Consider the following 27,029-nt stretch of genomic DNA (forward strand, 5'->3'; position numbering starts at 1 on the left):
TGGGACGAGTTGTTTGCTCTACCCTTCAGAGATTTTCTAGCTGGGCTAAGCATCAAATTGACATGAGACAGATTCACAGGTAAAACTAAAAGTTAGTAGCATGTGTACTGGGAATCCACACAGACATGGAAATTCCAAAGACAGTCAAGTAACATGAGGATAACCTAAGGAAAGGGATTGGGATCTGAGCATACAAGGGGAAGACGACCATGAGAAGAAAGATGAGAGGACATATTTGGAAAACAAAGATTGCCCTATTAGGCAGGACGTTTCTTAGGTGAAAGGGAATCTCTGTTAATAGCTCTCTTCCAGGTAGAGGCAGGCAGTTGAAAGGGAGCAAAAGAGCTCTTTCCCCTACTGAGTTTTGATTGCTTTAAACTCAAAATAATGTCCATGCCAAAGTAGACCATCTTGGGGTGGCCTTCCCTTGGCCGCTGCAAGACTGTTGCTAGTCTTTAGAATCCAAAGATCAACTCAACCATTCAGCTCCCCTGCAACTCCCTTCCCCACCTTGCTGGTGCACATTCATCTCTACTTGTCCCCTGATCATAAAACATATATGTACAGGCCACATTGTGTCCTTAAACTCAGGTATTGATACTCATTTTAAAAATCTGATAACCCTCAGATTTCCAAATAGCATGCTTCTTCTACTCAGTGCTCAACTGGAGGTTGTTTAGAGTGAAGCCTCAGACAGTAGCTGCTTATCAACAAGCCAGGGGGTCACCTCCATTAGCCCTGTGTTCCCAGCAAGATTCTGTGATGGAAACACTCACGAACAAACCAACAAGTTCCAATACACAGCCTTAGCTAAGCTGCAGCTCAGTGGGGATTTCAACTGATGGAGGAATAAGGGATTTATAATTATGAACAGGAAAGCCAGGTGGTGGACAAAAGCAAAGGAGTGCAGGTTTTATCTCATGGTTCCCTTTTCTGCTTTGAACCCTCAGTTCTCAGTAGGTCCACGTTTTCTCCCTTTCAGCTCGCCATGGCTTTTCTTGCTTCCTTGGCTTGGAGATTCAGAGGGCACCGCGTGAAAGTGGGTTAAGATGAAGCTCCAAAGAGAAAGGAGCTGTGTTTGTACAGGGCTGCACATACTAGCATTGGAAGGCGAGCAATGATTTCTTCTGAATGCAGCCACAGGGCTCACAGCACAGTCTTTTTCATGGTTTCCATGGTTACTGGCACAATCTTTTTTTCCCCCCTGCCGGAGTGCCAGAGGCTCTGCCTCTTTTCATGGCTCTTGATGACAGACAGAGGGAAGAAGGAAATTATTTCTTTGGGGTCCTTTCTCGAGTTGCCAGGTGATGTATACTAATCTGTGGGTGAGTGCTATATTACAGCATACTCCCCACATCAGCAGCTTTAGGAACAGGAGGGCAGACAGCTAAACTTAGGGACCCTTTTCCCCAGCCATCACTGTGCTGGTCAGATCCAGGGCTGTGAGCCCAAGGAGCCAGCAAAATAGAGAAGCCCAAAGAGGCAAGCCGCTCCCACTTGAGCATACATCTAGTTGATCTCCGGCCTCCCAATCACCTAGGGGGTTCCCCAAACATAAAGAGTAGGTATTTTTAAAAAATTATTAAATTAGGGATGCCAGGGTGCCTCATTTGGTTGAGAGTCCAACTCTTGGTTTTGGTTCAGGTCATGATCTCAGGGTCACGAGATCAAGCTTCACATGGGCTTGATGCTGGGTATGGCGCCTGCTTGAGATTCTCTCTCTCCCCCTCTGCCCACCTACCACACTCTCTCTCTAAAAATTATTAAATCAGGGGCTCCTGGATGGCTCAGTGGTTTAAGCCTCTGCCTTTGGCTCAGGTCATGATATCAGGATCCTGGGATCGAGCCCCATATCAGGCTCTCTGCTCAGTGGGGAGCCAGTTTCCCCGCTCTCTCTCTCTCTGCCTGCCTCTCTGCCTACTTGTGATCTCTATCAAATAAATAAATAAAATCTTTTAAAAAATAAAAATAAAAATTATTAAATCATAGAGAACTTGTAAATGTCATTCTAAGTGCTTTTTATGTATTGACACACTTAAAATCACAACAGATCTTTAAGTAGTAGGTGTTATTATTACTTCTGTTTCAAAGGTAAGAAAATACGGGCACTGAGAGTTTCCTAGCTTGCCTAAGTTTACTGGCTGGCTGGTAATGGAGCAGGGATTCCAATGGAGGCAGTCTGGCCCTAGCATCTGTTGTCTTACCACTCACCATGCTGCCTGTCTAGGAGTGCTTCTGCTGGGCGTTTACCTACTGTCCTGCTACCTGGGATGAGGGAGGCTTTGTGCTGCTCCCTAGAGAGTTGAGAATAGGACAGAGCTGGTGCTTAGAGGAGACTAGTTTGGGGGTTCTGGGAGAAATACTCCTGAGCCACCTTAGCACAGAACGAGGGCTCTGAGAAAACAAAACTAAGAGGTCTGCAAGTCCTCTGGTAATTAAGACAGATGTGGGACCTGCTCCTGGCAGATTACCCCTGTACCATGGAACATCATGGAAGCCCCAGGCCGGGAACCAAATACCTGCTTTCTAGTCTAGGCTGGATCACCACCAAGGCAATGCAGGATGGCCCTACAAGGTTGGGGCTCAAGTCATTTGCTCTGCCAAAAAGAGAGAGAGAACGAGCATACTTATCTGTAAATTTGTGTCCATCTTTGAAAATCAATGACTCTTTGTCCATCTTTGAAAATCAATGACTGGGCGCCTGGGTGGCTCAGTGGGTTAAGCCGCTGCCTTCGGCTCAGGTCATGATCTCAGGGTCCTGGGATCGAGTCCCATCTTTGCTCAGCAAATCTGCCTGCCTCTCTGTCTACTTGTGATCTCTCTCTGTCAAATAAATAAATAAAATCTTAAAAAAAAAAAAAAAAAAAAAAAAAGAAAATCAATGACTTAGGAATCAAACTGTATGAAGCAAGAATAGATTGGCATGTATCTATCAAGGTCCTAAGAGGGAAGTTGTGGAATAGGAGAAGGTAACTGTACAAAGCTTCATGGAAGACTACTGAAAATTAACTAATGGGAGATGGTAACATAATTCCCCACTTCACCTTCCCCTCCACCACCATCCCGCCCCAAAACAAGAAAATGTTCCACCCCTAGGCCAGAGGGACAAGAAAGGGAGCTATTATTGGTCCTGCTGAGAACTCTGCCTGGAGAAGAGGGTCCACCTACCAGGAGCCCTGGTTTTTGGTATAAGAAAGAAGTCAGAAGAGGAAGTGGCTTCCCTCCTCTCTCCTGTCAGCTCTCCTGGCTAAACTCAGAGAGAAGTCAGAGCCTGCATGATAAAGACATTGCAGGGTAGCAAATGGATTTAAGCAGCAAACAGAGAAATATCCAGGTAGAGGATTCATCCCATGCCCTCTTGGAGGCATCCCCAGGACATGACAAGAGGTCTTGCCCTCCCTTCCCTCATTCCCATCTGGTCAGAGCCTAACTTCCTTCAGTGTGATCGCTGCTCTGGGGCAGTCCCAGGAGATGCCGTCTAGCTACATATGATCTCAGTTTGCTCAGGGTTAGCTGAGGATAACCAGACTGGACCACAGCTGACCTCTTGCTTTTCCCTCCTACTCTCCCCCCACACTTTAGACCAAATGAGCCATAGAGCTTAAACAATGGCCAGTAAAGAGAGAGAAGAAAGTCTGTTGCCAGTTGCCTTCCAGCCTTATAAAGAAACTATAAGAGAAAATATATCCAGGAATGAAATGTAATTATGAAGATAAAAACAGCATTATCCATAAGTGCAATTATTTTTATAGCCTCATCCCACTAGATGGAGGAATTTTAGAATTTAGAAAGCTTGCATTTAGAGACCTTGTTCAAGTCACTGTACTAAGAGCTTTATGCCTGTTTCATTATTCAGTCCTTACCACGTGATCCCCATGCCATTATCGCCATGATAAACGTGAGGATACAGAAGCTCAGAGAGGTCATGCAGAATTAAATCACAGCATTATCCCAGCTCCCCAAAAGACAGTGATAAGACTAGTTTTAAACCTTGGGCTTCTTGATTATTTTACCTCCACAGCGAATAACTAGAAGGGTATCCCTAATTAAGCTCTGTTACATTTACCACTAATGAAACATGGAACTTTCTCTTCTATTGCAGATAGCAATTTAACACTCAGGACTACATGGCATCTAAGCTGAGACACAATGAAAATATGAGGGAAAGCCTAAACCATTTCATTTCTTCACATAATTCTTCCAAAATTAATTACCTTCACTGTCTCCCCATAGACGATCCTTTATCATCTTGACTGGGTATATTAGTTTGGTAGAACTTCCCTAACAGAGTAGCATAGACTGGATGGCTGAAGCAACAGAAATGTATCTTTTCAAATTTCTGGAGGTGGAAGTTTACCCTTGGCTTGCAGAGAATCACCTTCTTGCTGCCTTTTGACATAGTCTTTCTCTATGATCCCCTACCCCTTGGTGTGTTTCTGCTGTGCCCTAATCTCTTCTTCTGAGAACATCAAGTCAAATTATGAGTTCCTAACCACTACACTCAGTCACTTCTCTCCCACAGTGCTGACCTGGATTAGGATCCGCCCTAATGGCTTCATTTTAACTTAATTACCTCTTTAAAGGCTCAGTCTCCAAGTACAGTCACATTTTAAGGCACTGGAGGTCAGAGCCTTATTAATTTGGAGGGGGAAGGGACAGAATTCAGTTCATAGCAATGAGTATCCATTGATTAATTCATTCATTACCTGTCTCGATGGTTTTCATTCCTGTTTACCAGAATTTCCTGAATAAGCCCTTTTCAACTCTGAAAGCTGAGCTCTCCAGACCTACTGAGTCAGAAACCCTGAATATAGAATCCAGGTATTTGTGGTTTTAAAAAAATTTCCGATGGTGATTCTGAGATGGAGCCAGGGTTAAAATCTAGGGTCGGGGTGCCTAGGTGGCTCAGGTGGTGAAGAGTCCACCTTCAGCTCAGGTCATGATGCCAGGGTCCTTGGATGGAGACCCGCATTGGGCTCTTTGCTCAGTGAGGAGTGTGTTTCTCTCCCTTCCTCCCCCTTCACTCCTGCTCTCTCTCTCTCAAATAAATAAATAAAATATTTTTTAAAAATTTTAGGGTTAAGTGTACTAGAAATAACACTTGCTGTGTTCCAGGCATGCTATAAATGCTGTATGCATTAACTCATTTAATCTGCACTCTGAGCTCTAAACTAGGCACTTTTTATCACCCCTCTTTTACAGATGAGGACTTTTAGGCACAGAAAGGTTAAGGCACTTGCCTGGGGTCACAAAGCTGGTCAGTAGCAGGGCTGGGATGTGAACCCACACAGTCTGGCTCCAGATTATGAGTCCCTAACCACTACACTCAGTCACTTCTCTCCCACAGTGCTCACCAAGGTCATTCAAGTGTGAGACCCAACTGCGATAAACACTTGAACTTGAGAAACACTGATTGTTGTTTCACATTGAGTAATGTCATTTCATGCTTAGATATCTGTATGTTTTGCAAAAAATACACAAAGTTGTAAATGCTGTCTCCTTTTAAAATCTATACATTTATTTTTTTTTTTTTTAAGATTTATTTATTTATTTGACAGAGAGAGATTACAAGTAGGCAGAGAGGCAGGCAGAGAGAGAGAGGAGGAAGCAGGCTCCCTGCTGAGCAGAGAGCCCGATGCGGGACTCGATCCCAGGACCCTGAGATCATGACCTGAGCCGAAGGCAGCGGCTTAACCCACTGAGCCACCATGACCCACGTAGCGAGTGGTGAAGCAATTTGAAAGCATTGTATACAGTTGTAAAAGAATATGTAAAAGAATAAAGAATAAGTAGTGGAGGGCTTTAGTTCTTCAAGTGTCACACAGAACAGGTCTGGTGAGTAAAACAAGCCTGAAAATTCATCTTCTCCATGCCATTTGCACCCTACCCTGACCTGAGTCACTCAGATGGAAAAAAGGTTGGAGGACAGAGGCAGAGGAATCCCCCCAGGTGCCTTCTCACTGATCACACTGCCTTTTCTATGGCTCTTTCCCCTAGGTAAGCAGAAGCAGCCCATCTTCATTTGGAGGCATTCAGTGGACTGTCTTTCTAATGTTATGTCCTCATACAGATTGTTCTTTTGAGCCTTTCTATTTTTCTTCACAGGCTCCTAACAGTCTTGGTGCAACAGTCAAATCTCAGCGAGATTAATCACCAGGACAATGAGGTGAGCCTGCCCTCTCAAGAACAGTTGGCCATTGCACCTCTCAGGGTAGAAGGAAGGGCTTTTCTCAACCTGTGCTTCCTATCATACAGGTTCAGGGAGGGGATGGAGCACATTTGTGGGCTCCCACCCTGAGAGGGGAGCTTGTGTCTCGACTAGTAACCCTCAGGCAGAAATTTATCCACACCCTGGTTATGGGTAGCTTCTACTGGGATAGGATTTTTTTTGCATTAAATACTTAAGCATCTATCATACCACTGAAATTTTGTAATTTCCCTCTGGATATTGAGAAATAAATGTTGCTCTTTCCTGTCTTCTTGAGCCAGAAACTTCAAGGGCAAGCTGCCATTGCTCTCCCTTTGAGAGAAAGATGACAGATAATTCCAGGCTCCATGCGCCGGAGGCCACATCATTAACACCAGCGATCACTGTTGCTGTTTCCTTTATGTGGCAGACACAACAGAAGTCTTCCAAGACGACAATACAGTACTCGCAAACAAAATCCCTGCCTGAGTGTTACCAGATACCAGGCAGAGCTGCCACAGCGTAGCTCAGGGTCTTATTCTAGCTACTTAACTCTTTAAATTAAAAACAGGACTGATTTTCATGACCCAGCCTGTTTTCTTTAACCAGATTTAAATGTTTTAATGTTGTTGGTTTTTTAATATATTATGTGCTTGGTTTGGCTTCACTCTACTAAGAATGTCTGATAATTGAGAAAGTGTGATAGCGTTGAAAATGCCTATGTGTGAAAATCCCAAATTATACTGTTTTCAAGGAAACCAGGTGGCCATAGACAGCAGTTGTAGGAGGACGTGCCCTAATGGGGGCTGGGCCCCTAGCCTTTCTTGAGTTTTCTGATGACAGGGTTTCCTCCCAGCTGGCTTAGCATTACTGACCACACTGAAAAGCCCCTTCTTCACCACCTCAGTCTGAGGTTGGACACCACCCTGACTCAGTGGTCACACGCTGCTTTCACTCCCCATGTCTTCAGGGACTTAAAGCAAAACCCTAAGAATATGAGGTTTACACTGTTCTGAACTTCCGCTTTAAAAATGAGAGCCAGCGATGAGAGAGCACACTCTGACCACTCTGCCCATGGTGTGAAAGCAGGCAGCTTGAGTGGTGCCGTTTTGTTTTTAAGATTTTTATTTGTGAGAGAGAGAGGGCACGTATAAGCATGGGGAGCAGCAGGCAGAGGGAGAAGCAGGCTTCTACCAGAGCAGGGAGCCCAATGTGGGACTCTATCGCAGGACCCCAGCATCATAACCTGAGCCAAAGGCAGTTGCTTAACTGACTGAACCACCCAGTCATCCTAAGTGGTGCAGTTTTTACTAACTGATCACGAACTTCTGAAGTTTGGGAAAGTTGACAATCAACTTCCTCTACCTCCAACTTGTACCCCCACCCAACAAAACTGACTTTTCTTAGGAAGGGGTCAAATTCACTCATTCATACCCTAAAGCTTAGTTCCAACTCAGTTCAGTCTTCAGCTAAAAGAACATCATCTGGCAAAGTGATGGTTCCCTATTCTTCCCCACCCTGCAAGGCCCCTGGCTGCTGGGAACAGTGAAAGCAGACCCAGGTATTTCTAACAATGGTAACTGTTACACTTCTCAGATAGTATGTGCTAAATATTGGAAATGTCTCCACTTCCTTCTTATGCAAAGTAACCTCTCAAAAGAGATTCCTCCCACTGTGGCTTTTATGCGCAGAGAACAGGACCTCAAAAGGACACTTAACAGCCAGTGTTGCAGCTTCCTCTTTGGGACGTGTCACAGCGCGTCTGAAATCCATCTAAGCCAACTGCTAATGCTTGTCTGTGTTTAAAATGTGTGTGTGTATACACACATATACCCATACACACACACACACACACACACACACAGGGCAATGATCTTACGAGTCAATCCATATACATTTGTAAGGGCTAGAAGCTCTTAACCACTAGGAAATGAGGACACTTCTAACATGGAGAGAACACAGCAAAGGCTTTTTTTCATTCACCACCTTGGCAGATTTCCTACACTCGGCTTCTCAGGTTCTGAACAGCAATGGCCCACTCTCCCCCTCCCCCAATCACTTTGCCAGCGAGCTCCAAGCACAGTGATTCTCCATTATATATGACGGGACAACAATTAAAGCATAGGCACATGCACACAGCACCACCCCACTCCCTGCATCTGTTAAGTAACAGGAAGGAGAAAAGATTAAAGGCAAGAGAAATGAGGGAAAAAGTAAGTTACCGCTGCTATTGAAGCATTAAGGCTGTCTAATACAAGTGGAAAGAGCAAGGCATTCCTCTGTAGAGTCTGAATGAAATTATTCTCCAAGAATAACTGAAGGACCCCCAAGCTTATCACAATAACGATTGAAAATTAAAGGATCACTTAGTAGAAATCTAATTTCATTAGGAGATAGGTTATAAACTGAAACTACCAAATAGAGAAAGCAAGCACCTCTCCTGTTCAGGTAAAATAAAACATGAGGTAAAACTTCATTATCAGGGAAGTGATTATCACTTTAGTGGCTGTCTTGATCTGAGCTCAGGGGCTTAACACAATTTTTTTTACATTATTAGTTTTTACTTGTGTAATATGTAAACACATTTGCTTTTTTACAAATTTAAATATTACAAGTAATGATAGTCCTCAATTACTTCCACCCTACCACCTTAGCCCCTAGGTAATGACTGTCTGATGTGTCTCTTTCCCAATGTCTTTTATATAACCACAGACCCCGTGGACTGTAACATAAAAGGTATCACACTCCCTATGTTGTTCTACAACTTTGGTTTCTCACCCAACAGAATGTCTTAGAGCTCTATTCATATCAATAATGTACGGATCTGGCTCATTCCTTCTAATGGCTTCATGATGTTCCGCACTATGAAAATACCTCCGTTTATGTTGATATTCCCCTATGAATGTATATTTAGGCTGTCTCCGGTTTTTCACCATCACAAACACTCCTCTAAAGAGTGTCTCATACAAGCCTCGTTGAGTATTTTACACAATCATTTCTCTAGAAAACCAGTGGTGGGAAGCGGGGTGTACATTTTTGTTTTTTATACACACGCCTGGTGCTTCTCCAGGCTGTATCAATTTATAGCTCTACCTGCGGTTGAATAGCGTGCTGGTCATATTTTCTTGTTTTAATTTGCATTTCCCCGATAGTTAATGAGACTGAGTACCATTACATAGGCATAAAGGCCATTTTTGTATCTTTTTATGACTTGCCTCTTTTAGATTTTTTTGTCCATTCATTTATTGGGCTACTTTGTCATTTATTTTCTATTCTGAACATTAACTTTGTTTGCTGTTGGATTACAAATAATTTTTCGCAGTGCATGACTCCTTTTAGAACTGTCTGTGGTATCTTTTCTAGTACAGGAATTTTAAAATATGATATAATCAAAGTAATCTTCTTATTCCTTTCTGCTTCTGCTTTTGAGGCCTTTTTAAAGAAGGCCCACCCCGAAGCCCACAAGGCATAATTACATTATGCTAAGTTTTTTTGTAATTGTTCTGTTCTAATGATCTGTTTGTTTTTCCTGTTTCATTGACCACTGAGCTTAATTGTCAAGTGACTTATTTACAACGGGCTATCTACACTGCAGAGTTTGACCCTGTGGGAAAGGCAAAATGGGTCAGACTGTCCTTTGTGCCTTTGTTCTTCTGGACCTCAGAGGAATCACTGACATACAGAGTAGCTGTCTGTTGCAGTTAAAGGGAGCTGACAAGTTGCTAAACTCCTGGAATCTAACCTCTCTTGCTCTCATTTTAGCCTTGACAGGAAGAGTGCCTCATCAAAAGGGGCTACAGACTAATTTAATGGCAGCTCATTTAGAACTTTTAATGCATTTATCCAGAGAAGCACTGCTTTTAACTGTATTTAGGGTACATCGTTAAACCTGTGTTGAACGCACATTCTGATATAAGTAGATTTTTGTAAGTGACCTGACAATGACCAAACTTTCATTCTAACAGTGCTCTGAGAAAAAAAAAAATCCAAATTGCAAAAACAGATGTGAATCTTTGGATATAATTCTTAGCATTAAATTCACTTAAAACATCCTTAAGACATAATCATAAACAGAGACTGTGCACTGTCAAGGCAAAATCAACAGAAACAGTGCCTGACTCTAGAAATCATTTTACTTTACAGTTAGCAAGAGGGAAAATAATGAAGTGAAATTTTTTTAATGCTCCAGAATTTTTATCCTAAAAATGAATACCTTAAAAAAAAATGGGAGTAAAGTCTCTGCAATTTAGGAACCCTCACCTTCTCCTTTCCCTGTCTAAAGGTAGGCTTTTTTTTTTCTTTTTTCTTTTTGGATCCCTAGACTCTAGCTCAGTAACTTGCACATAGTAGAGCCCTCACCTCAAAAATATACTTACATATGTAGATAAGGAATTATCAAATTTTTGAAGAATCCATTTTATTGGCCCTTTCTCTTTGTTTCATTGACCCAACTCATTTTATGTATCACATTTGACTCCCCAGGTGACTTTTAATTATTGCCAAAAATCTACTCTCAAGAAAAAGACGTTGTATCATTTGGGATCTTCAAAAAATGTGCTGTAGACGCTAGGCCAGGAGTCCTTGTCCATTTTTATGATATGGACACCTCTGGTGCACTGGTGAAGATGATGGATCCAACCACAGAAAAATGCTTGAAACTATATATACATAGGATTACAAGAGAAACCAGTTATTTTGAAACAGCAGTATCAAAATATTATAAAGATCAAATTTACAATGGTGATATGCAAGCTTGCTTGTTAATACATTAAGATTTAGTAGTCAGACAAGTAACACTGTACTAGTGATGCATAGAAATAGTACTTTGAGATATCTGGGCTAATTAAGGCAATACAAAAGCATCTGTGATTTGTATCATTGGCAAAGTCACAGGTGTCATTAACAGTGGTTGCCTGTATCCATATTTAAAGAAGATGCTAAATTTCCATTTGAAGTTAGTGATTGCAAAAATGTAATTTATTTCTTTGATCTAAGCACACAAAGCCTGTTTTCTATCCATGGCTAGAACTCCTGCTGCAGTGGATATTGCAGAATATTTTTTGCAGGATATTGCAGAATATCCAAAAAAGATCTTTCAAAAATACTTTGATCAACAAGTGGAATAACTGTAAGCCTCCCAAAGTGATCTGCTTGAAATGAGGAAGTTGTCGTGTTATTCATTAAAAAATATTTATGTACCTACCTTGTCACATGTAGGCTTGATTCCTGCTCTAATAGTTCACCATTTAGTGCAGAATGTAGGATGTTCTGTTTAGCTGAAAAATAAATACAACTTAGGTCTCTATTCTCAAGGCTTTACTTTAGAAGTTTGTTCTTACTAAAATTTGCCCTTTTGCTTCCATGGCCTGAGTTATTCTTCATAGCCTTTCTTCTGTTAGGGTCTCATTTAAATTACAAAACTCTCTAAGGATTTTTATGTTTTTGTTGGATACACAGTTTTTGTCATTACAGGGAGACGGTAAGCATTTTTTATTTTTTAAGATTTTATTTGACAGAGACACAGTGAGAGAGGGAACACAAGCAGGGGAATGGGAGAGGGAGAAGCAGCTTCCTGCTGAGCAGGGAGCCCAATGCAGGGGGCCCAATGCAGGGCTCGATCCCAGGACCCCAGGATCGTGACCTGAGCTTAAGAAAGACCCTTAATGACTGAGCCCCCCAGGTGCCCCAACAGGGAGAGAGGGAGCATTTTAAAAGAATATCATCAATAGCAGTCATTCTTACTGTCCTAAAACCCACCATCTATTTTTAGTCTTTATAATCTTTTGACCATTATGATAAACGTAACTTATCCAGATTGAAAAACTCTAAAACATAGATGATGAAATAATTTATTAATTTTTGTGATCTATAATATATTTTTAAAATAAAAATGAAAGGAAATGGCTTTCGTCCTCCATTTTTTTTTTTTTAAAGATTTTATTTATTTATCAGAGAGAGAGGGGGGCAGAGAGCAAGTACAGGCAGACAGAATGGCAGGCAGAGGCAGAGGGAGAAGCAGGCTCCCTGCCGAACAAGGAGCCCGATGTGGGACTCGATCCCAGGACGCTAGGATCATGACCTGAGCCGAAGGCAGCTGCTCAACCAACTGAGCCACCCAGGCGTCCCTCGTCCTCCATTTTTAACCATCTATTTTTAAAATTCTTTTAAAGCACATCATTTTTTCCTTTTTTTTTGGTCTAGAAGAAACAACTTTTGTTTGAGTAGTCATGTGTGATCAGGAGATTAATAGTTTGTAAATTTAGAAAGTCAAGCAAAGCCAAGCTGGACTTCTGTGAAGTTCTAGATCCTTTAGGTTTTGCTGACCTCTCAGGACTTGCTAGAATTTTACCCCCCAGAGCACCAAGTTGAGAGGTGTAGCAAGTGCCTGGCCACATCGAACCTCTGTGCTTCTTGGGTCTGCAGATTCCAGTTTAAAGGTGCCATCCTGAGCACTTAACCAGATTTCTGGTTCAGAAAACACAGAAGAGTGGTTTTGGGGCAGGGGTGGGGGGTAGTTCTGAAACATTGGTAAGATTTGTAAGCCCTTAAAATGTCAGTGACACAGGCTCAAGGTACAGAATTCATCTGTATGAAAGTGCCGTTTCAAAGCAACCTGCTCAACACCCAACACAGACCCATCAGCAATCTCCAGAAGGATTCAAAGCCAACTAAAACTGAACATGTCCCTTTGAAACATTGTGGAGAGCTATGCTCTCAAGTGTCAGTTACTTTTTAGTCTCTGAGCCAATACTTTTTCAAAAAATGTGGCGTTCTACTCTGACCTGGACCATCTTCGGTGTTTGTTGCAACATGTCTGCAGATGGCTCCTGGGTTTTCAGCCCCCTGATGCTTCGAAGGTCCAACTGAGTCCTCAACGAAATTGTAGGGAGCATTGATAGAAAAGGTCTCCACAGTTAGGACACAAAGGGCTGGACTGCATCCAAGACACTCTGGTATTTTCTACTCTGAGACCAAGGGAGCCTTGATAACCTGTAATTCACTAATTCTTCCTGTATTTCTTTAATACTGCATTCGATGCTGTGGGCTTACCATGCCCAAGAAGCCACAGCTTCTGCCTTTAAGTGCATCACAGCTTAACGCAGACACCAGTCTGAGTCTGAAGTCAGCCCCTTAAATGGCCACCAGCCTTCACGTAACGAAACTGGGATGCCTTCTGGTCTGGAGACAGACAGTTGTAGCAAAAAAAAAAAAAAAAAAAAGTTGTAGCAACACACTCTTAAACAGTGTGTTATGCAATGCCAGGGCCTGCACTGAAGCTGATTCTGCAAGTTTTGGTTTTCATATTACTAATTCTAAAGGGATTTATTTTTCTCATTAGCCCAATTGAAAAAACAGCAATGTCAAAGTTCCTTTGACTTGTTTGCAACTTGTATTATAGTGTATGTAATACATATAACGTGTGTGTTTATGATTATTTCAAGAAGGAATGGAATGATTCCTCCTTGATTTAGGGTCAGATGGTCACCCAAATTCTAGGGTGGGGGATGGGAGAAAATATATGGTTCAGTACCTTCCAAAGTATGTGCCAGCTGTTTTGAGAGCCTAGAAACAATGCTGAATTCAACAAATATAGGATGGCAACCCTTACACAAGTGAAAACCCTTTCAGAAAGTTAGATCTGAATCCAGTTAATATCACAGAGGAAAGCATTCTCCAGCAGTTGAGCTCACTTCCAAAAGGAAAGCCTACCACCATGTGTGGGAAGAAATGTTATTCTCCAAGGTTGAAGAGACCTGGATTTGAATCCCAACTATGGCACATATCCGTACCATAGGCAAATTACTTAAACTGTGTTTTGGTTTCTTCACCTGTAAAATGGGGCTATGAAAGTCTACCCCTTAAGGACTACATCTATAAATATGGTTAAGGTAATATAAATTTCTTGGCTGCAAGTAGCTATATGAAAAGTGCTAGCGTTTCTCCCCACCCTACCACTTTACCAAAAGATGCAGAAGTTGGGGTTTTTAAGGTTTTTTTGGAAGGGGGTGGGTTTTTTTTTTTTAAGGAAGTAACTCTAGAAGTTTAACAGTTGTTGTTTAGGAGACAAGGATTAGCAGTGCATAACCAGAATCTAGTTCATAAACGTTATTTTCACATTGAGTTCACGTATCAGTAAATCATACCTATGCACAGAGTGATAGCCATATACCTATTTGGAGAACTGATCAAAAATTCTAGATTTCAGATGAAGAGTTGGTAACAATGAGGTATCAGACAAACTGATTCTCTATAAAGGAGAAGTCAGGTTTTGCTTTTTATTTATGCAGTTTTTAAAAGCAAAGCTAAAATTTGCAAAAGCAAAACAATTTAATCAAGGATGGTTAAGAAGTCATTTATTTTAAATAACTTATTTAGCACCTACAATATTCCTGACACTGTTCTAAGCTCTAAGCCTTCAGACAGCAGACAAGGACCTATCCTCAGAGTTTACACTGCAGTGACTTCCAGTTTTGATGTCTAACACTGAATACTGGTAGCTGAAACCAGTATGAGTCTGAAGCAAACAAGACTAAGCACTGGGAAAGGAAAATCCATGAGTGATAAAAATAAGATTCCCGCTGAGTCTAGATTTCTACCTCCAGTGTGCCACATTTATAATGAACAGGACTTGAAATGCAGGGAGTTATTCTGAATCCTCAGTGAATACTCAGCTGTCACAATACGAAAAAGAAGTTCTCCTGCATTTGTATAATGTCACCTTTGCAAGGTGGGGATCCTGGTGATCACAGCCGAAATGATGGGGGGACTGTGGGGACTAACGGTATCAGTAGACACTTTTCTTACTATCACTTTACACAAAATCGGGTTACAAACAGGATCTAGATTTATGTGCAGGACATGAACTGCGTGTAAGATGTGAGCTGTATCTGGGAGGTGGGCTACAAGTAGGCAATGAAGTATGGTATGTGAAGGAATCTCTTAGCTTTAAAAAACAAGGCCAAGTTAAGGATTCTCCACACTTATCAGATCTAGGAGGACGCCATGAAAGCGCTCTGGGGATCCTCCCATATTTATTCTGGGGGTCATTGGCCCAGGAAGACTTTTGCCCTCCATCTCCTGGAGTTTTTTGCATAGGATCCTACTCCATCCCAGTCACATTGCCGAGGGTCCAGTTTGGTTCCAGTGATTCTTTTGTTTTTTAATTGCAGTATCTTAAGAGCCAGTTCCAAGCTAGACACCTATTTGTTCACTCATTGTTTGAGGTCACTTGTCGTTTGAGACATCAGTACCCTTTAAGAAATAGACATAAACTGTATTAGCAAGCTAACTCCTGCTCCCAAAACAATGCATAATACTCTGAAACCAAGCTCAATGGTCAAGGCCCTGCAGTGCCTCAGCAATCCCTGTAACAAGATTCTCACAAGGAAAGCCTGGCAATTTGTTTCAAAAGGTTTCAAAAATCTCCTGCTGGAGTCCTTGGTCAAGAGATAGAGTCCCTCGTAAATCTTGTAAATGATATTTGATCTTATCCCATTCATAATGAGTACTATTATATTTTGCAGGGGTAATACAAAAAGATGTCACAGTCCAATCACAAGTGACTCTTCTGAGTGACCACCTCCATCTCCTGTCCTCCAGATCTTTCTCAGAAATCGGGGATGCAGTGGTTATCAGCGGGGTCATTGGTTTTTCTGGGGCCTGATGAGCCAAGGAGGAAACCATAGTGTTTCAGAGGCTCCATCACCGTTATCTGAGGAAATAAGAACAGACCATTTGCCTTTCCTTAATAGAGGCCAGGAAGCCATTCATTAAAAGATTTGAACCAAATAGAATAGATGCTTCAAGGGATTGCTGTGATTGTGAGAAGTTTTTCTGCGGCTGCCGGACTGTTGCCTTGGCATAAATTCAAAAAATTAAGAGTAAATAGAGTGCTAAAACATCCTTGGGGTTTCCCCCTTTTTTGCTTAGTAATTGCAGTTTTAGTGTAAAATGAGCTCGTTCAACTCTACCTTATCCTTGTGGGTTTTAACTGTAATATGATGAATCTGCCAAACAGAACAAAAGGCAGTGAAGTCTGTAGCTTGGGTAAGCTGGTGCCTTCGTTTTTTATGGTAGTAGGGACCCCCGTAATGCTGAAACATTGCAATAGAGCTGACGGCAGTAAAGGACTTGGGAGGACTGAGAACTGCCCAGAAAAATCTGGAAATAATTTATCAATAACACGTAAATAAGGTTGAATATGATCTTGTAATCCCTCTGGTTCACACAGGGCAGAGGTCAGCTGCTTTGTCTCAGTTGAGTGGTTACATAGCCAAGACCCCTCAAGGGCATTATCAGCAGGCATTGTAGGTCATTGGCGTGGCCAACACAGACAAGAAAGGATGGAAATATCTGCTCCAGAATCTAAGAGCTCTTCACATGTTCGTCCCTTACTAGAAACTTCATTTGGGGTCAACTTCCTACAGTTTCTCAGAAAAATGAATCTTTTTATTAGTACTGCTGAACTCTCCTTCCCTGAAGTTTGAAGATTGAGTAGGCTTTAATATAGGGAAGTAACAAAAGTTGGGTGACTTGGTTTGCCTGCCGAAAAGGTCCAGGAACAGTGACAGAAACCATAATTTGAATCTCACCATAATAACCAGAGTCTGACTCCTTACGTACGTACTGTAACTCCTTTCATAGTTAAGCTACTCCGTTCAAGCAGGAGACCAGCCATATTTGGGGGTAGAGGTCCATATTGGTTTGTTGACAATTTATAAGGACATTGAGATGGACATATAAAGCAAGCCTTAGGAAGAGGGATACCAAAGGCAGCACTCCCCTGAGTAACAGGGACTAAGTCCATTAACTGAGAGTCGCTTTTGGGTACAAACTGAATAGGAAATTCTGTGACCCCACATTAATTGGGGCCTGGGGTTGGCCCCTTAGGGAAACGTTTCCCAGATGAGGATTCGCAGAAGGATTTCCATCTCTACTGGTTTTTGACTTGCATTTCTTAGCCCAATGTTTGCTTGCGTTGTCAACAGTGGGGGAAAAACATTACGGGGTTGAATCCTGGATTTATTCGGGTGATTGGCAGAAGAGGGAGCAATCAGACAGGGAGGGAGATGGCATGGTTTATATATCCCGTTTGTCCACAATTAACATTTTGCCTGCAATTGTTTTGAACAGCCATGGTTTCTAATGCTGTTCCTCAGGCCTGATGTTTAAAGGATCCAACATTACGACAAGCTTTTCAATAATCCAGGACATTGCCAGATTCTCAGAGGTTAAATCAGGGCCTGGGAGTCTTCATTAGCACTATCATATGCTAATTGTTTTAAGAGTATTTCCTGAATTTGCTTTCCTCTTACCTGCGTTTCCAGTGATTCTTTTAACCCGCCAATAAAATCAATGTATGGCTCTTTAGGCCCTTGTTGGATTTTTGTTTAACTGGGAGTATAATCAGCATCCGAATTAATTTTTTGCCAGGCTTGTAGGGCCACATCACACATGCAGGGAAGGGCTGCAGGAGGAATGTTAGGAGTTTGATGATTAGACGTCGTCCAAGCTCCTGTTCCCATGTTGAGTAACAGCTGTAACATTCGCTCTGTCCTGAACTCCTGAATTTTTCATTTGCCTCCTCAGAAAGCCACACCACATTTTCCATTGTAGAAGTTCAGAGAAGACTAATACCATTTTACTTATGAGTTGAAAATCACAGGTTATCCAGCAGGCATTACTGCTCCAACTGGATAAATATTCCTATTAATATGGAGAAGTAGATCTGTACATGGGACACGCCTTTAACTCTTACAGTCTTCATCGGCATCCCGTCCTAAGTATTTGGCCTATTAGCCTGAAAGTTACAGGGAAAACTAAGTGCAGCTCATGGGGGCAAGATGGTGTAGAAACAGGATCGTGTTTTTTAGTTTTTGTTGGTCCTAAATGTAGCGTGCGTAAATCATCGAACCCACTGTCATTTCACTGATCCCCAAAGAGGTCTGCTGCTATTTCCTCATCCTCATCCCCAAAGGGAATCAAAGATGCAGTGGCCAAAGGAGAAACATGGCATTTGTCCTTTCTGCCGAGAAATAATTTTTTTTACTTTCGGGTTGAATTTGTCGGGTTGTTTCATCATCTAACTCAAATGTATGTAAAGAAGTGGCTGTTTCAGCCTTAAAATCATCTTCCTGATGTTTCCTTCCCAAAATTAAAATTTACCAATGCCCATATAACCCAAAACTCCATAAAATTTTTTTCACCTCATCTGTAAGCCTTTTCCACATTATGGCACGCATGCTCCCAAACTGCCTCTTCCAAGGATCCCTTCATTGGAAAACCAAGGATTATATTCACAAGTAGTATCCCAACAAGCTCTTAATCGACCACTGGACACTCGAGCACCTCCCTGATATAAAAGGTGTTGTATTAATGCTAGGAAATACTGCACACAACTTTGATTCTGCCCCATCATTCTCACTTACCTCTTCCTGTGAGGTCTCCAGATCACTGCGTTACTATTTGTCAATTTCAGGTCCTTGTTCAGGTGTCACTTGTCACCTACGTGAAGGAGAAACCTGGTGATCAGAGCTCAAATGATGGGGAGTTATCGACTGATGATCAGTGACCAGTAGATGACTTTTTTTTTTTTTTCAATCACTTCTTTTATACTTTACATAAGATCTGGTTACAAACAGAATATAGATTTACAAGCAGGACATGAAGGGCGTGTGAGATGTGAGCTACGTGCAGGATGTAGGCCAAGTGCAGGATGTGGGCCACCTGCAGGCAATAAACTGTGACAGAACGATTATCTCTTAGTTCGGAAGTCCAAGGCTCTAGCCTTTGTGCTACCGAGCCTTATCTCTTAGCTTTAAATGACAAGAGCAAGTTAAGGATTCTCCACACTTATCAGATCTAAGTGGAGGCCCTGAGTGAGCTCCAGGGATCCTCCCATGTTTATTCCAGGAGTCATTGGCCCAGGAAGACTCTTGCCCTCCATCTCATGGAGTTTTCTTATAGAACCATACTCGACCCCACTCACATTGGCGAGGATCCAGGTTGTGTTCCAATAGTGTAGCCTTCTTTTCCAAATGAAACTAATTTCTTGAAGTATTCTCAAGAGCGTATCTCACTTGTGTGAGCCTCGCAACTTGAAAACAGGCCATAGTATAATGATTTAGAATTTTTGACCTGGTCAAGGGGATTGACATTCTCATCCCAGTGTCCCATAAACCTCAAACCCTAGATTCTCACTCACAGACTTGGGAATTGCTCTAGAGCTCAGCTTCCTCTTCCATAAAACAAGGAGGATAGCAGCACCTATCAGAGTTGGCCCATTGCTACAATAATAAACTCAAAATCTCAGGGGCCTGGCACAGTTAAAGCTTCTTTCTTGCTACAATCATAGTCCAATCCTGGATCACAGGGTAGCCTTACTCTCCTTCATCAGTCAGGTCCTAAGTGTCATAATTACATGGTTCTGGAATCTTCTCCAGTCTTGCTGGCTGCATTCATTTGTCGGATGAGGAAAGAGAGAAGGAAGGGGAGGAGACCCTGTGGGTTTTGTTTTCTAGGCAGGCCTGTGATGAGCTTCCTCCCACTCTGTCCATGTTGCAATGATCAGGACTCAGTTTCAAGGCCACCCCTATCTGCTGGGAGGCTGGGGAATGTACCCTGTGCACCCTGGAGGAAGAGGACATAGAGTTTGGTGAACACATAGTGGAGTTCAGCACAGTACTTAATTCGGAAGATTGTTTAGAGGATTCAGTGAAAAATGTACATAAGAACTCATAAAGACCATAGCATTGATAAGTATTAGACTCTCAGCTTTATATTATGTGCAGAGATGACTATGAAAAGAACTTTAAAGCTGCCCATACTCTTTGCCCTCTTTACCAAGCATCTTAGTCTAGAGTCATTTCAGAGATACTTTGTGTACTGAGAGTGTGGGCAAGGAAAAGAGGCCATCTTTTCATGGTATACTCCCAAATAATACTTGTCCTCATGGTTACCTTTCCCATTCATTGTATTATTAAATGATGCCTAAAGCATGTGACTTCGAGCTCTGAAAGAAGCTGAGATTCACCAGATGGACTCATCCAAGCTGCCACAGAGTGATCTCTTCCAACAGTGTAAATCAGATCATGTCAACATGCTCTTAAAACCCTTCACTGCCTTTTCACAGACCTCAGAATGAAATCTAAATGCTTTATACAGAGTTTGTATCCCCCATCCTACATCCCAGGATCAGCCCTGCCTCCCTCTCCAGACTCGTCTCACATGGATCTCTCTCCTTCTCCATTCATTCCTTCAACAACTATTTATCCAGTCTCTGTTGTAGCCACTGAGGATACTGTAGTAAAACAGTGTCCCTCCCCCTGTGGGTGGGATATGGCAGTTTAGCGTGACCCCAGTCACAAGTGGTTGCCTCTGTGGCTTGGCGCTTGCTGCTCTGTTCCCCCAGCCTGGCTCCTAGAAGCCCACTTAGTACAGTCACTAAGCCTGCAATTACTCTCTCACAGCTCCCCATACACATTCTTTATAGAACTTGGAAAATCCTTTTGCTCATTTCCATTTGTTGTCTGTCTTCCTCTACTACACTGCAGTTCCCATGAGAGCAAGGATCTTGTTTAGGTAATTCTCTGTAGTATTCTCCATCCCTGTTTTCCTGGCACAAAGCAGAACCTCAGTAAGTATCTGTTGATTGAATGGCTTAAGGACTGATTGAACTAACAGGCAGCAACCAATGTATCTGGTGATGGCCCTTGGGTCTGGGGAGAAAGTGGGACCTCCCTTTTCTTTCCTGATAGCCTGTGCTCACCTCTCCCCTTTCTGACTGTGGTTTTGTAGGGAATGACACCGCTCCACTGGGCCGCTTTCCATAACCAGCCTCAACATACTCAAATGCTGCTGAAGAAGGGAGCAGACCCCACGCTTGTGGATAAAGACTTTAAAACAGCTCTCCACTGGGCAGTCCAGGTGAGAAATTGACCAGTAAATTTGTCTCAAGTTTAGATGGTGTAAAGCCATGTTACAAGTCTCTGAGTTTATCAGACCTGAAAGATGGAATTATCAAAGGTGCAGCCACTGCACTGAGATGGAGGTTAAATGTGTGCTAGAGCAAGGAAGATTCACGCTGCCCTCTTCAGTCCCTTCATGTCCAAAGGGCCTGACCACAAACCTGTCACTTTGGAGGATTTGAGTCCATCTGTGGAGAAGAAACCCCTCCAAGGTACAGAGGGGGAAGAGAGCCTACTTTGGCTGTTATACACACAGGCACATGCGCACGCGCGCACACACACACACACACACACCCCACCTCTCTTGCTTGCTCTCTTACTCTCTCCATCTGCATGCTTGCTAAGTAGCTCACAGTACACCAGGATAAACCTTCAAAGTTTTATTAGGAAAACTTGCTCTTCAAAGTCTTTTGACCATAACTCTCTTCTTCCAAATCCTCCAAAGCAGAGTTACTCCAAGTGACCCTGAGTTCTGGGCTGAGCAATGAAAATCATGCCTCTTAACGCTATCCCGTGATCACAAAAGGGAGTCTGTCTTAGAACACATGACCAAAGAAATCAGAATAGACCCAAGAAGTCTACAGCCCAAAGAGGGGAAAGTGAGAATAAGGTGAGAGAATGCCCATAGCTAACATTATTAGCGTGCTTTCTATTTTAGAGGAATAGATTAACTCAGAGTCATGTACTCTGTCCTTCAGAGGACAGTAGTATTATGCATCATTTCAACCAAGTTGCCAGCCCATTCTTTTGCTACCCAAGCAGAGACACTGTTAACCTTCATCAGCCCAACAAAGGCACCCTTGCCGAGCTGCTGCCAGGACACTTGTGAGAGGGGGTTTCTGCCTGCCCTGCTGGCGGTTTCACTTAATGGTTTCACGTGCCAAGCATACCAGAGACGAGCACCTGGCACTTTCAGGCTCGAGGTAAAATTGAAACTGAAGTGATTTGGAAACTTCTCTGGTTTTGTAACTCCAACTTTGGTTCTAGTTATTCTGTACTAAGACGAGCACTGGGCAAAACTGCAAAGTGAGCAAAACTTGTTTTGTCCTCCCCACCTGCTGTAGCATCCTCCTACATACTTTCAGTATCTAATCTCCCATGCCAGTCCCTGCCGGGCTGGTCCTCTGGCTGAGCAGCCCTGTGTGCGGGTCCTCAGCTGAGGTGGGAGTGGTATCCAGATCAAGCATTTCTGTATTCACCCTCATCACCCTGGCATTCAGATTCCACAGATCTGGGATGGGGCTCACACCCCTGCTCCCACGTCCTCCACCCCACCCCCGCAATTTAGAGCTGCTCTTGGGGTCCCAGCCTTGCAATGGAATCAGCCACAGTGCTTGTAAAATGATAGGTTCCCAGACCCTACTTCTGACCTTCTGATTTGGACTTTTCAGGGGTGGGAGCCCCTGCTCTTATCCTCAAAGAGGCCATTTGGCAAAATGAAAAGAACACCCAGTACTCAACTCAAAAAATCTGTTTGCATTGACAGACCTGGTTTTTATCTGAGAAAAATCACCAGTTCCTCTTGGATTAACTGTCTGTGTGTCATTGGGGTATGAATGAGAGTTTGTGTATGACAGCAACGTGTAATGTGCTAGGTAATTAGAATAGATAACCATTTTTGTTATGGTAACTGCTTTCCTCCACAACAGCTTAATTATCATACCCACATCTTCTTTCTCTCTACCAAATGATAGGGCTTTTAATGTGCTACATTGATTTCAGTCCTGTCTGCACTTTAAAATCATCTAAAGGGCTTTTAAGCAATACTGTTACACAGACCTCACACCCTAGATTTTCAGCTAGTTGTTCTGGTATAGAGCCCAGGCATCCATACTTTTTAAAGCTTCCCTTCACCCCAGGAGATTGAAATGTGCACTGAGGGTTGAAAACTGCTATGATAAATGAATTCATAGTAATGGGTACTGAAATCTTATCTACTCATACTTAAGATATTTGCATCTTGATCATGATTTGGTATAAACATACTGCACCATCCATTTGTTTACTCAATTGCCTAATACATATTTCTTGAGCACCCACTGTGTATCTGCCTTTGGGGGTAAAAGGATTAACTAGACAGGTCCCTTCTACAACCCCTACAACTGTATGAAACATGCTATGCGTGAAGATGTAAATATGTTGGCAAACTCTTCTGAGGAACTTTCTTCAGTTCCTCCCTCAGTGCAGATCAGTGACTATCCCTAAAAGGTGCAGAATCACACTTGGAAGAGAACCATGCTCCCTCTCTGTCCTTGTGGTTAGCAGTGAAATTCAGAAGTGGTGTGTCCTGCCCTTTAATCTGCCAAGAATACTAAGGGTAATTCCAAATGTCAGCTGAAACCATGATTACACTTGCCCCCTTTAGCCTTCTGGTTCATTTATAGCACAGGACGAGCATTGTGCTCCTTTTACAGTTTTTCCACATGAGTGAGTCTATTTCCCGTTGTCATGTATTCCTTTCTCCAAACTTCCTGCCTTTCTTTTGGACCACATGAGCCCATGTTTAAAGCCATGACACTTTCAAATAATAGAGCCTCTGTATTTCACCCAGATAACCAAGGCAAGAAAGATTGGAGACATTAATTAGGCCCATGAAGTGGTTTGGGGTTAGGCTTCTGCCCCATCTCTCAAGTGCCTTGGTAGCTGGTGAGGTCCTCCTGTGGGCCCGTTGCCCTCCTTCACCTCCCCGGTCTGCCCAGGAGACCCTCCCAAAGTTCCGTCCTCAGTCTTTTTTCTTCCTCTCTTCCTCAGAAAGCCCATCCCATCAACTGTCATTCTACTCAGAAGATTCTCAAATCTGACCTCTCTCTCTGAAACTCTAGACTCACATTTCTAGCTCTCCTTGTCATCCCCACATCATTTCCCAGACCCTTCAAGCTGGACACGTCCAAACTTAACCCGTGGTCTTCCCTTCCCATCACATTCTTGTCCTCCTAGTAGCCCAAGCCAAAGAGCTTTGCGTCATCCACACTCCTTCCTTATCAGCCTTTGTGTCTAGTTGGTTGTCAAGACTCCTCAGTTCTACCTCCTCAGCTCTCACATCTCTGTCATCTCCTTTCTCTCTCCACTGTACAGGTCAGGGTCACAGCAGGAAACATAGCCCAGTCTGGATGGGATAAATTGGGAAGAGATTCCTGAAGAGGCTATCACATACCACAGCAGATTGCGATTAGGGCATCTGGCTCTAAAAGGGCATGGGAGGGAGTGGTTACTAAGACACAACAAAAGCTAGAGCTGTAGCAGAGGGCCTAGGACAGTAGGTATAACCTTTGATGGAATGACCAAACTGTGGCCCAGCAGAGAGAGAACTGAATGATAAACACCCCAATTTCTATCCTCATACTCCCATCTCTGGTCAGTGTCACTCATTGGCCAAACCCAACCACAAGCCATAGGGCAAGGAAGGCTAAATGGAAGAGCAAAATGGAAAAAGATGGGAGCAGGATGGAAAAAAATGGGAGAGTAAACCCTGAAGAGCAAATGGAGACAATTTTTCACTTTCTTAGATCAAGCTTCTACCATCTCTCATCCGAACAGTTTCACTATCTATATTACTACTTTCAGCCCTTTCTTTGTCCCTTCTATTCTTACATTGCCACCAATGGCTCTTTCTACAAATCCCAAAGGAATATATAAACACAGCTGTTAATCCTGCCAGGACAGTTATGGTCACTGTTGGTCCTTGGCTCAAAAACCTTCTGTGAGTTCCATTTTTTGGTACAGAACAAAATCCCTGGCCTAGTGCCTACTGTTGTAAACAACCACTCCCTAGTTCCCACCCACTCCTTGACCTCTCCTCTTCAGCCCATATAGGCTTTATTCCAGTCACACCAAAATATGAACGGTCCCTCCAGTACATCATGGAGATTCAGTATGTCTCCATCTTAATCACTCTCTTCCTTTTTGTTGAAACCCTTCTTGCGCTCCCCACATCATTCCTTCTGCCTGAAGAATCTCTGCTTATTCTTTCTTATTCCTGAAGACCCAAAGGAATGCCACCTTCTTTGTTGAACTCCCTTTCAGAATTGTTCCCTCTGAGTTGCTCATCTAGTACTTTCTTATGTCTAGGACTGGTGTTACAAGCAGTGGGATGGCTGATTCTTCCCTTATAGACTGTATGCTTAAGGACAATATGCCTTATTCATATAGATGTCTCTCCAGACCCAGAACGGATCTTTGTGAATCTTAGTTCCTTTAAGAAGTGTTCACTGAATTCAATGCAATAAATTTACCCATCTCAAATCAGCAAGATTAATGGCTTACTGAGTTCTCTTTGTAGAACACCATTTGTTAGCTCAACTGAGACTTGCAGGAGAGTAATGCCTTAATACTAGGAAGGTTTTTCTAATGGTAGGAATTCTAGAATAGATATGATGGCAGGTCAGTGAGGGGGCAGGTATCTAGTGCTCCTCAAATCTCACCAGTAGCTCCCTCCTCTATTTATTAGAAGATGTGTTTCTTTGGAATCTTCCTTAGAAGTACTTTCTTTTCGTGCATTTTTAAAGGAGAGTAGAAAGAAAAGAGGTGCACTAATATAAAACAACTATTTCATGTTTGTTCATTCAGTATGTGGTTATGTGGTTAAGGAAATTAAACACACGCACACACACACACACACACACACACACACACTCTCACCCTTCGAGCTCTTTTAATATAACCTTTGAGCCTCTAGTGTTTGACCCTGGTTTGGAATCCTCCTCCTTCCTGTGGTGAAGATCTGTGGTCAACCTTTTGGACTGTGTCAAAATCTTAGAAATACACTTTTACCCTGAATATATTCAGAGTGACAATGGATAAATGTCATATACCAGAGGGTCCAGTTCATACAGGGAAAGAATCTTAGAGCTAGAAGTGACTATGTTAATTCATTTAGTCCCACCATCCAATTCACGGGTAAAGAAAACTAGTGTACCAGAGGTTGTCCTCGGAGCAAGGACACCCAGCACCCACGGAGGCCCGAAGGCACGCAGGCCTTATCTCCCAGTGCTTGATAAGAGGAGGACTACAAAGCCGCTAAGCCTAAAGTAAACAAAAAGAAAGTCAAGTTTTCTAAACCCCTACCCGGCAGGAAAGGCTGACATACTTAGGGAAATTGCAGGCTTGAGGGGAAACCTGAGTTTAAATGGCCACGTGGGTCAGCTCCCCAGCGCCCGGTTATAGAGAGAAAAAGAGTGCAGGAGAAGATAACAGGGACTCACCTAAGAGTGAATACATATTAAAAAAAAAAAAAAAAAAAAGGTGAAAAGAGTAAAAGGGGGAAGATAATGAAGAAAAGAGAGAGAGGCTAAAAAGGATGGGTTTTCTCTTTGGCTTTGCTCAAAGTTCATCAATATTTTTTTCTCATTTATTTACTTTTCAGCAAATATTTATTGAGAGTGACTCTCTGCTAGGCTTCATTTCAGCTGAATCCCAGTCAGACATTTAACAAGGACAGATAGGGCTCTCCTGGAGATCTTCATCTTGTCAGACAACCAGAAGCAGAATTCAGCCCCTTTCTACAAATTAACAGAGCAAGAAAGGAGATTTTTTTTTTCCTACCATATTAGAGAATCTATGAAATGATGAGACTCTGAAGCTGAGGGTCAGCATGCCTCATGCCCCATTCCCCGCCTTTTTGTCTTTCCCCTAGCTTTTCAGGGCAGTCAGCCCCAAGCTTTGGGGTACAGTGGCCTCTGGAGTCAAGCCAAGCAGTAAAGCTTGTATCCAAAGGGACTAACCATGAAGATGGTTCAGACTTCAGGCTATTAGGTACTTTTTATATCTGGTTAGGTATATTAGGTACTTTTTATATCTCTCAATTTTCAAGTATTCGCCTAGTATAGACTGGTAGATGTTCCCTCACAGCTCCATTCCCAGCCTGATACATCTGACTC

The 27,029-nt window shown here is 42.7% G+C and overlaps 1 protein-coding gene across 1 annotated transcript in view; it reads left to right on the forward strand.

Moving 5' to 3' along the window:
• The window catches only part of ANKRD55 (ankyrin repeat domain 55), an 88,875-nt gene that overhangs the window by 40,565 nt on the left and 21,281 nt on the right, over nt 1-27,029 (forward strand). The window contains exons 6-7 of the mRNA XM_013052329.2: nt 6,106-6,166; nt 20,984-21,112. Of these exons, the coding sequence (XP_012907783.2) occupies nt 6,106-6,166; nt 20,984-21,112 (190 nt within the window). The remainder of the gene's footprint in view (nt 1-6,105; nt 6,167-20,983; nt 21,113-27,029) is intronic.

The sequence above is a fragment of the Mustela putorius genome, unplaced genomic scaffold (assembly GCF_011764305.1).
Source record: "Mustela putorius furo isolate JIRA1106 unplaced genomic scaffold, ASM1176430v1.1 tig00000145_pilon_pilon_pilon, whole genome shotgun sequence".
In the NCBI taxonomy this organism is placed as follows: Eukaryota; Metazoa; Chordata; class Mammalia; order Carnivora; family Mustelidae; genus Mustela; species Mustela putorius.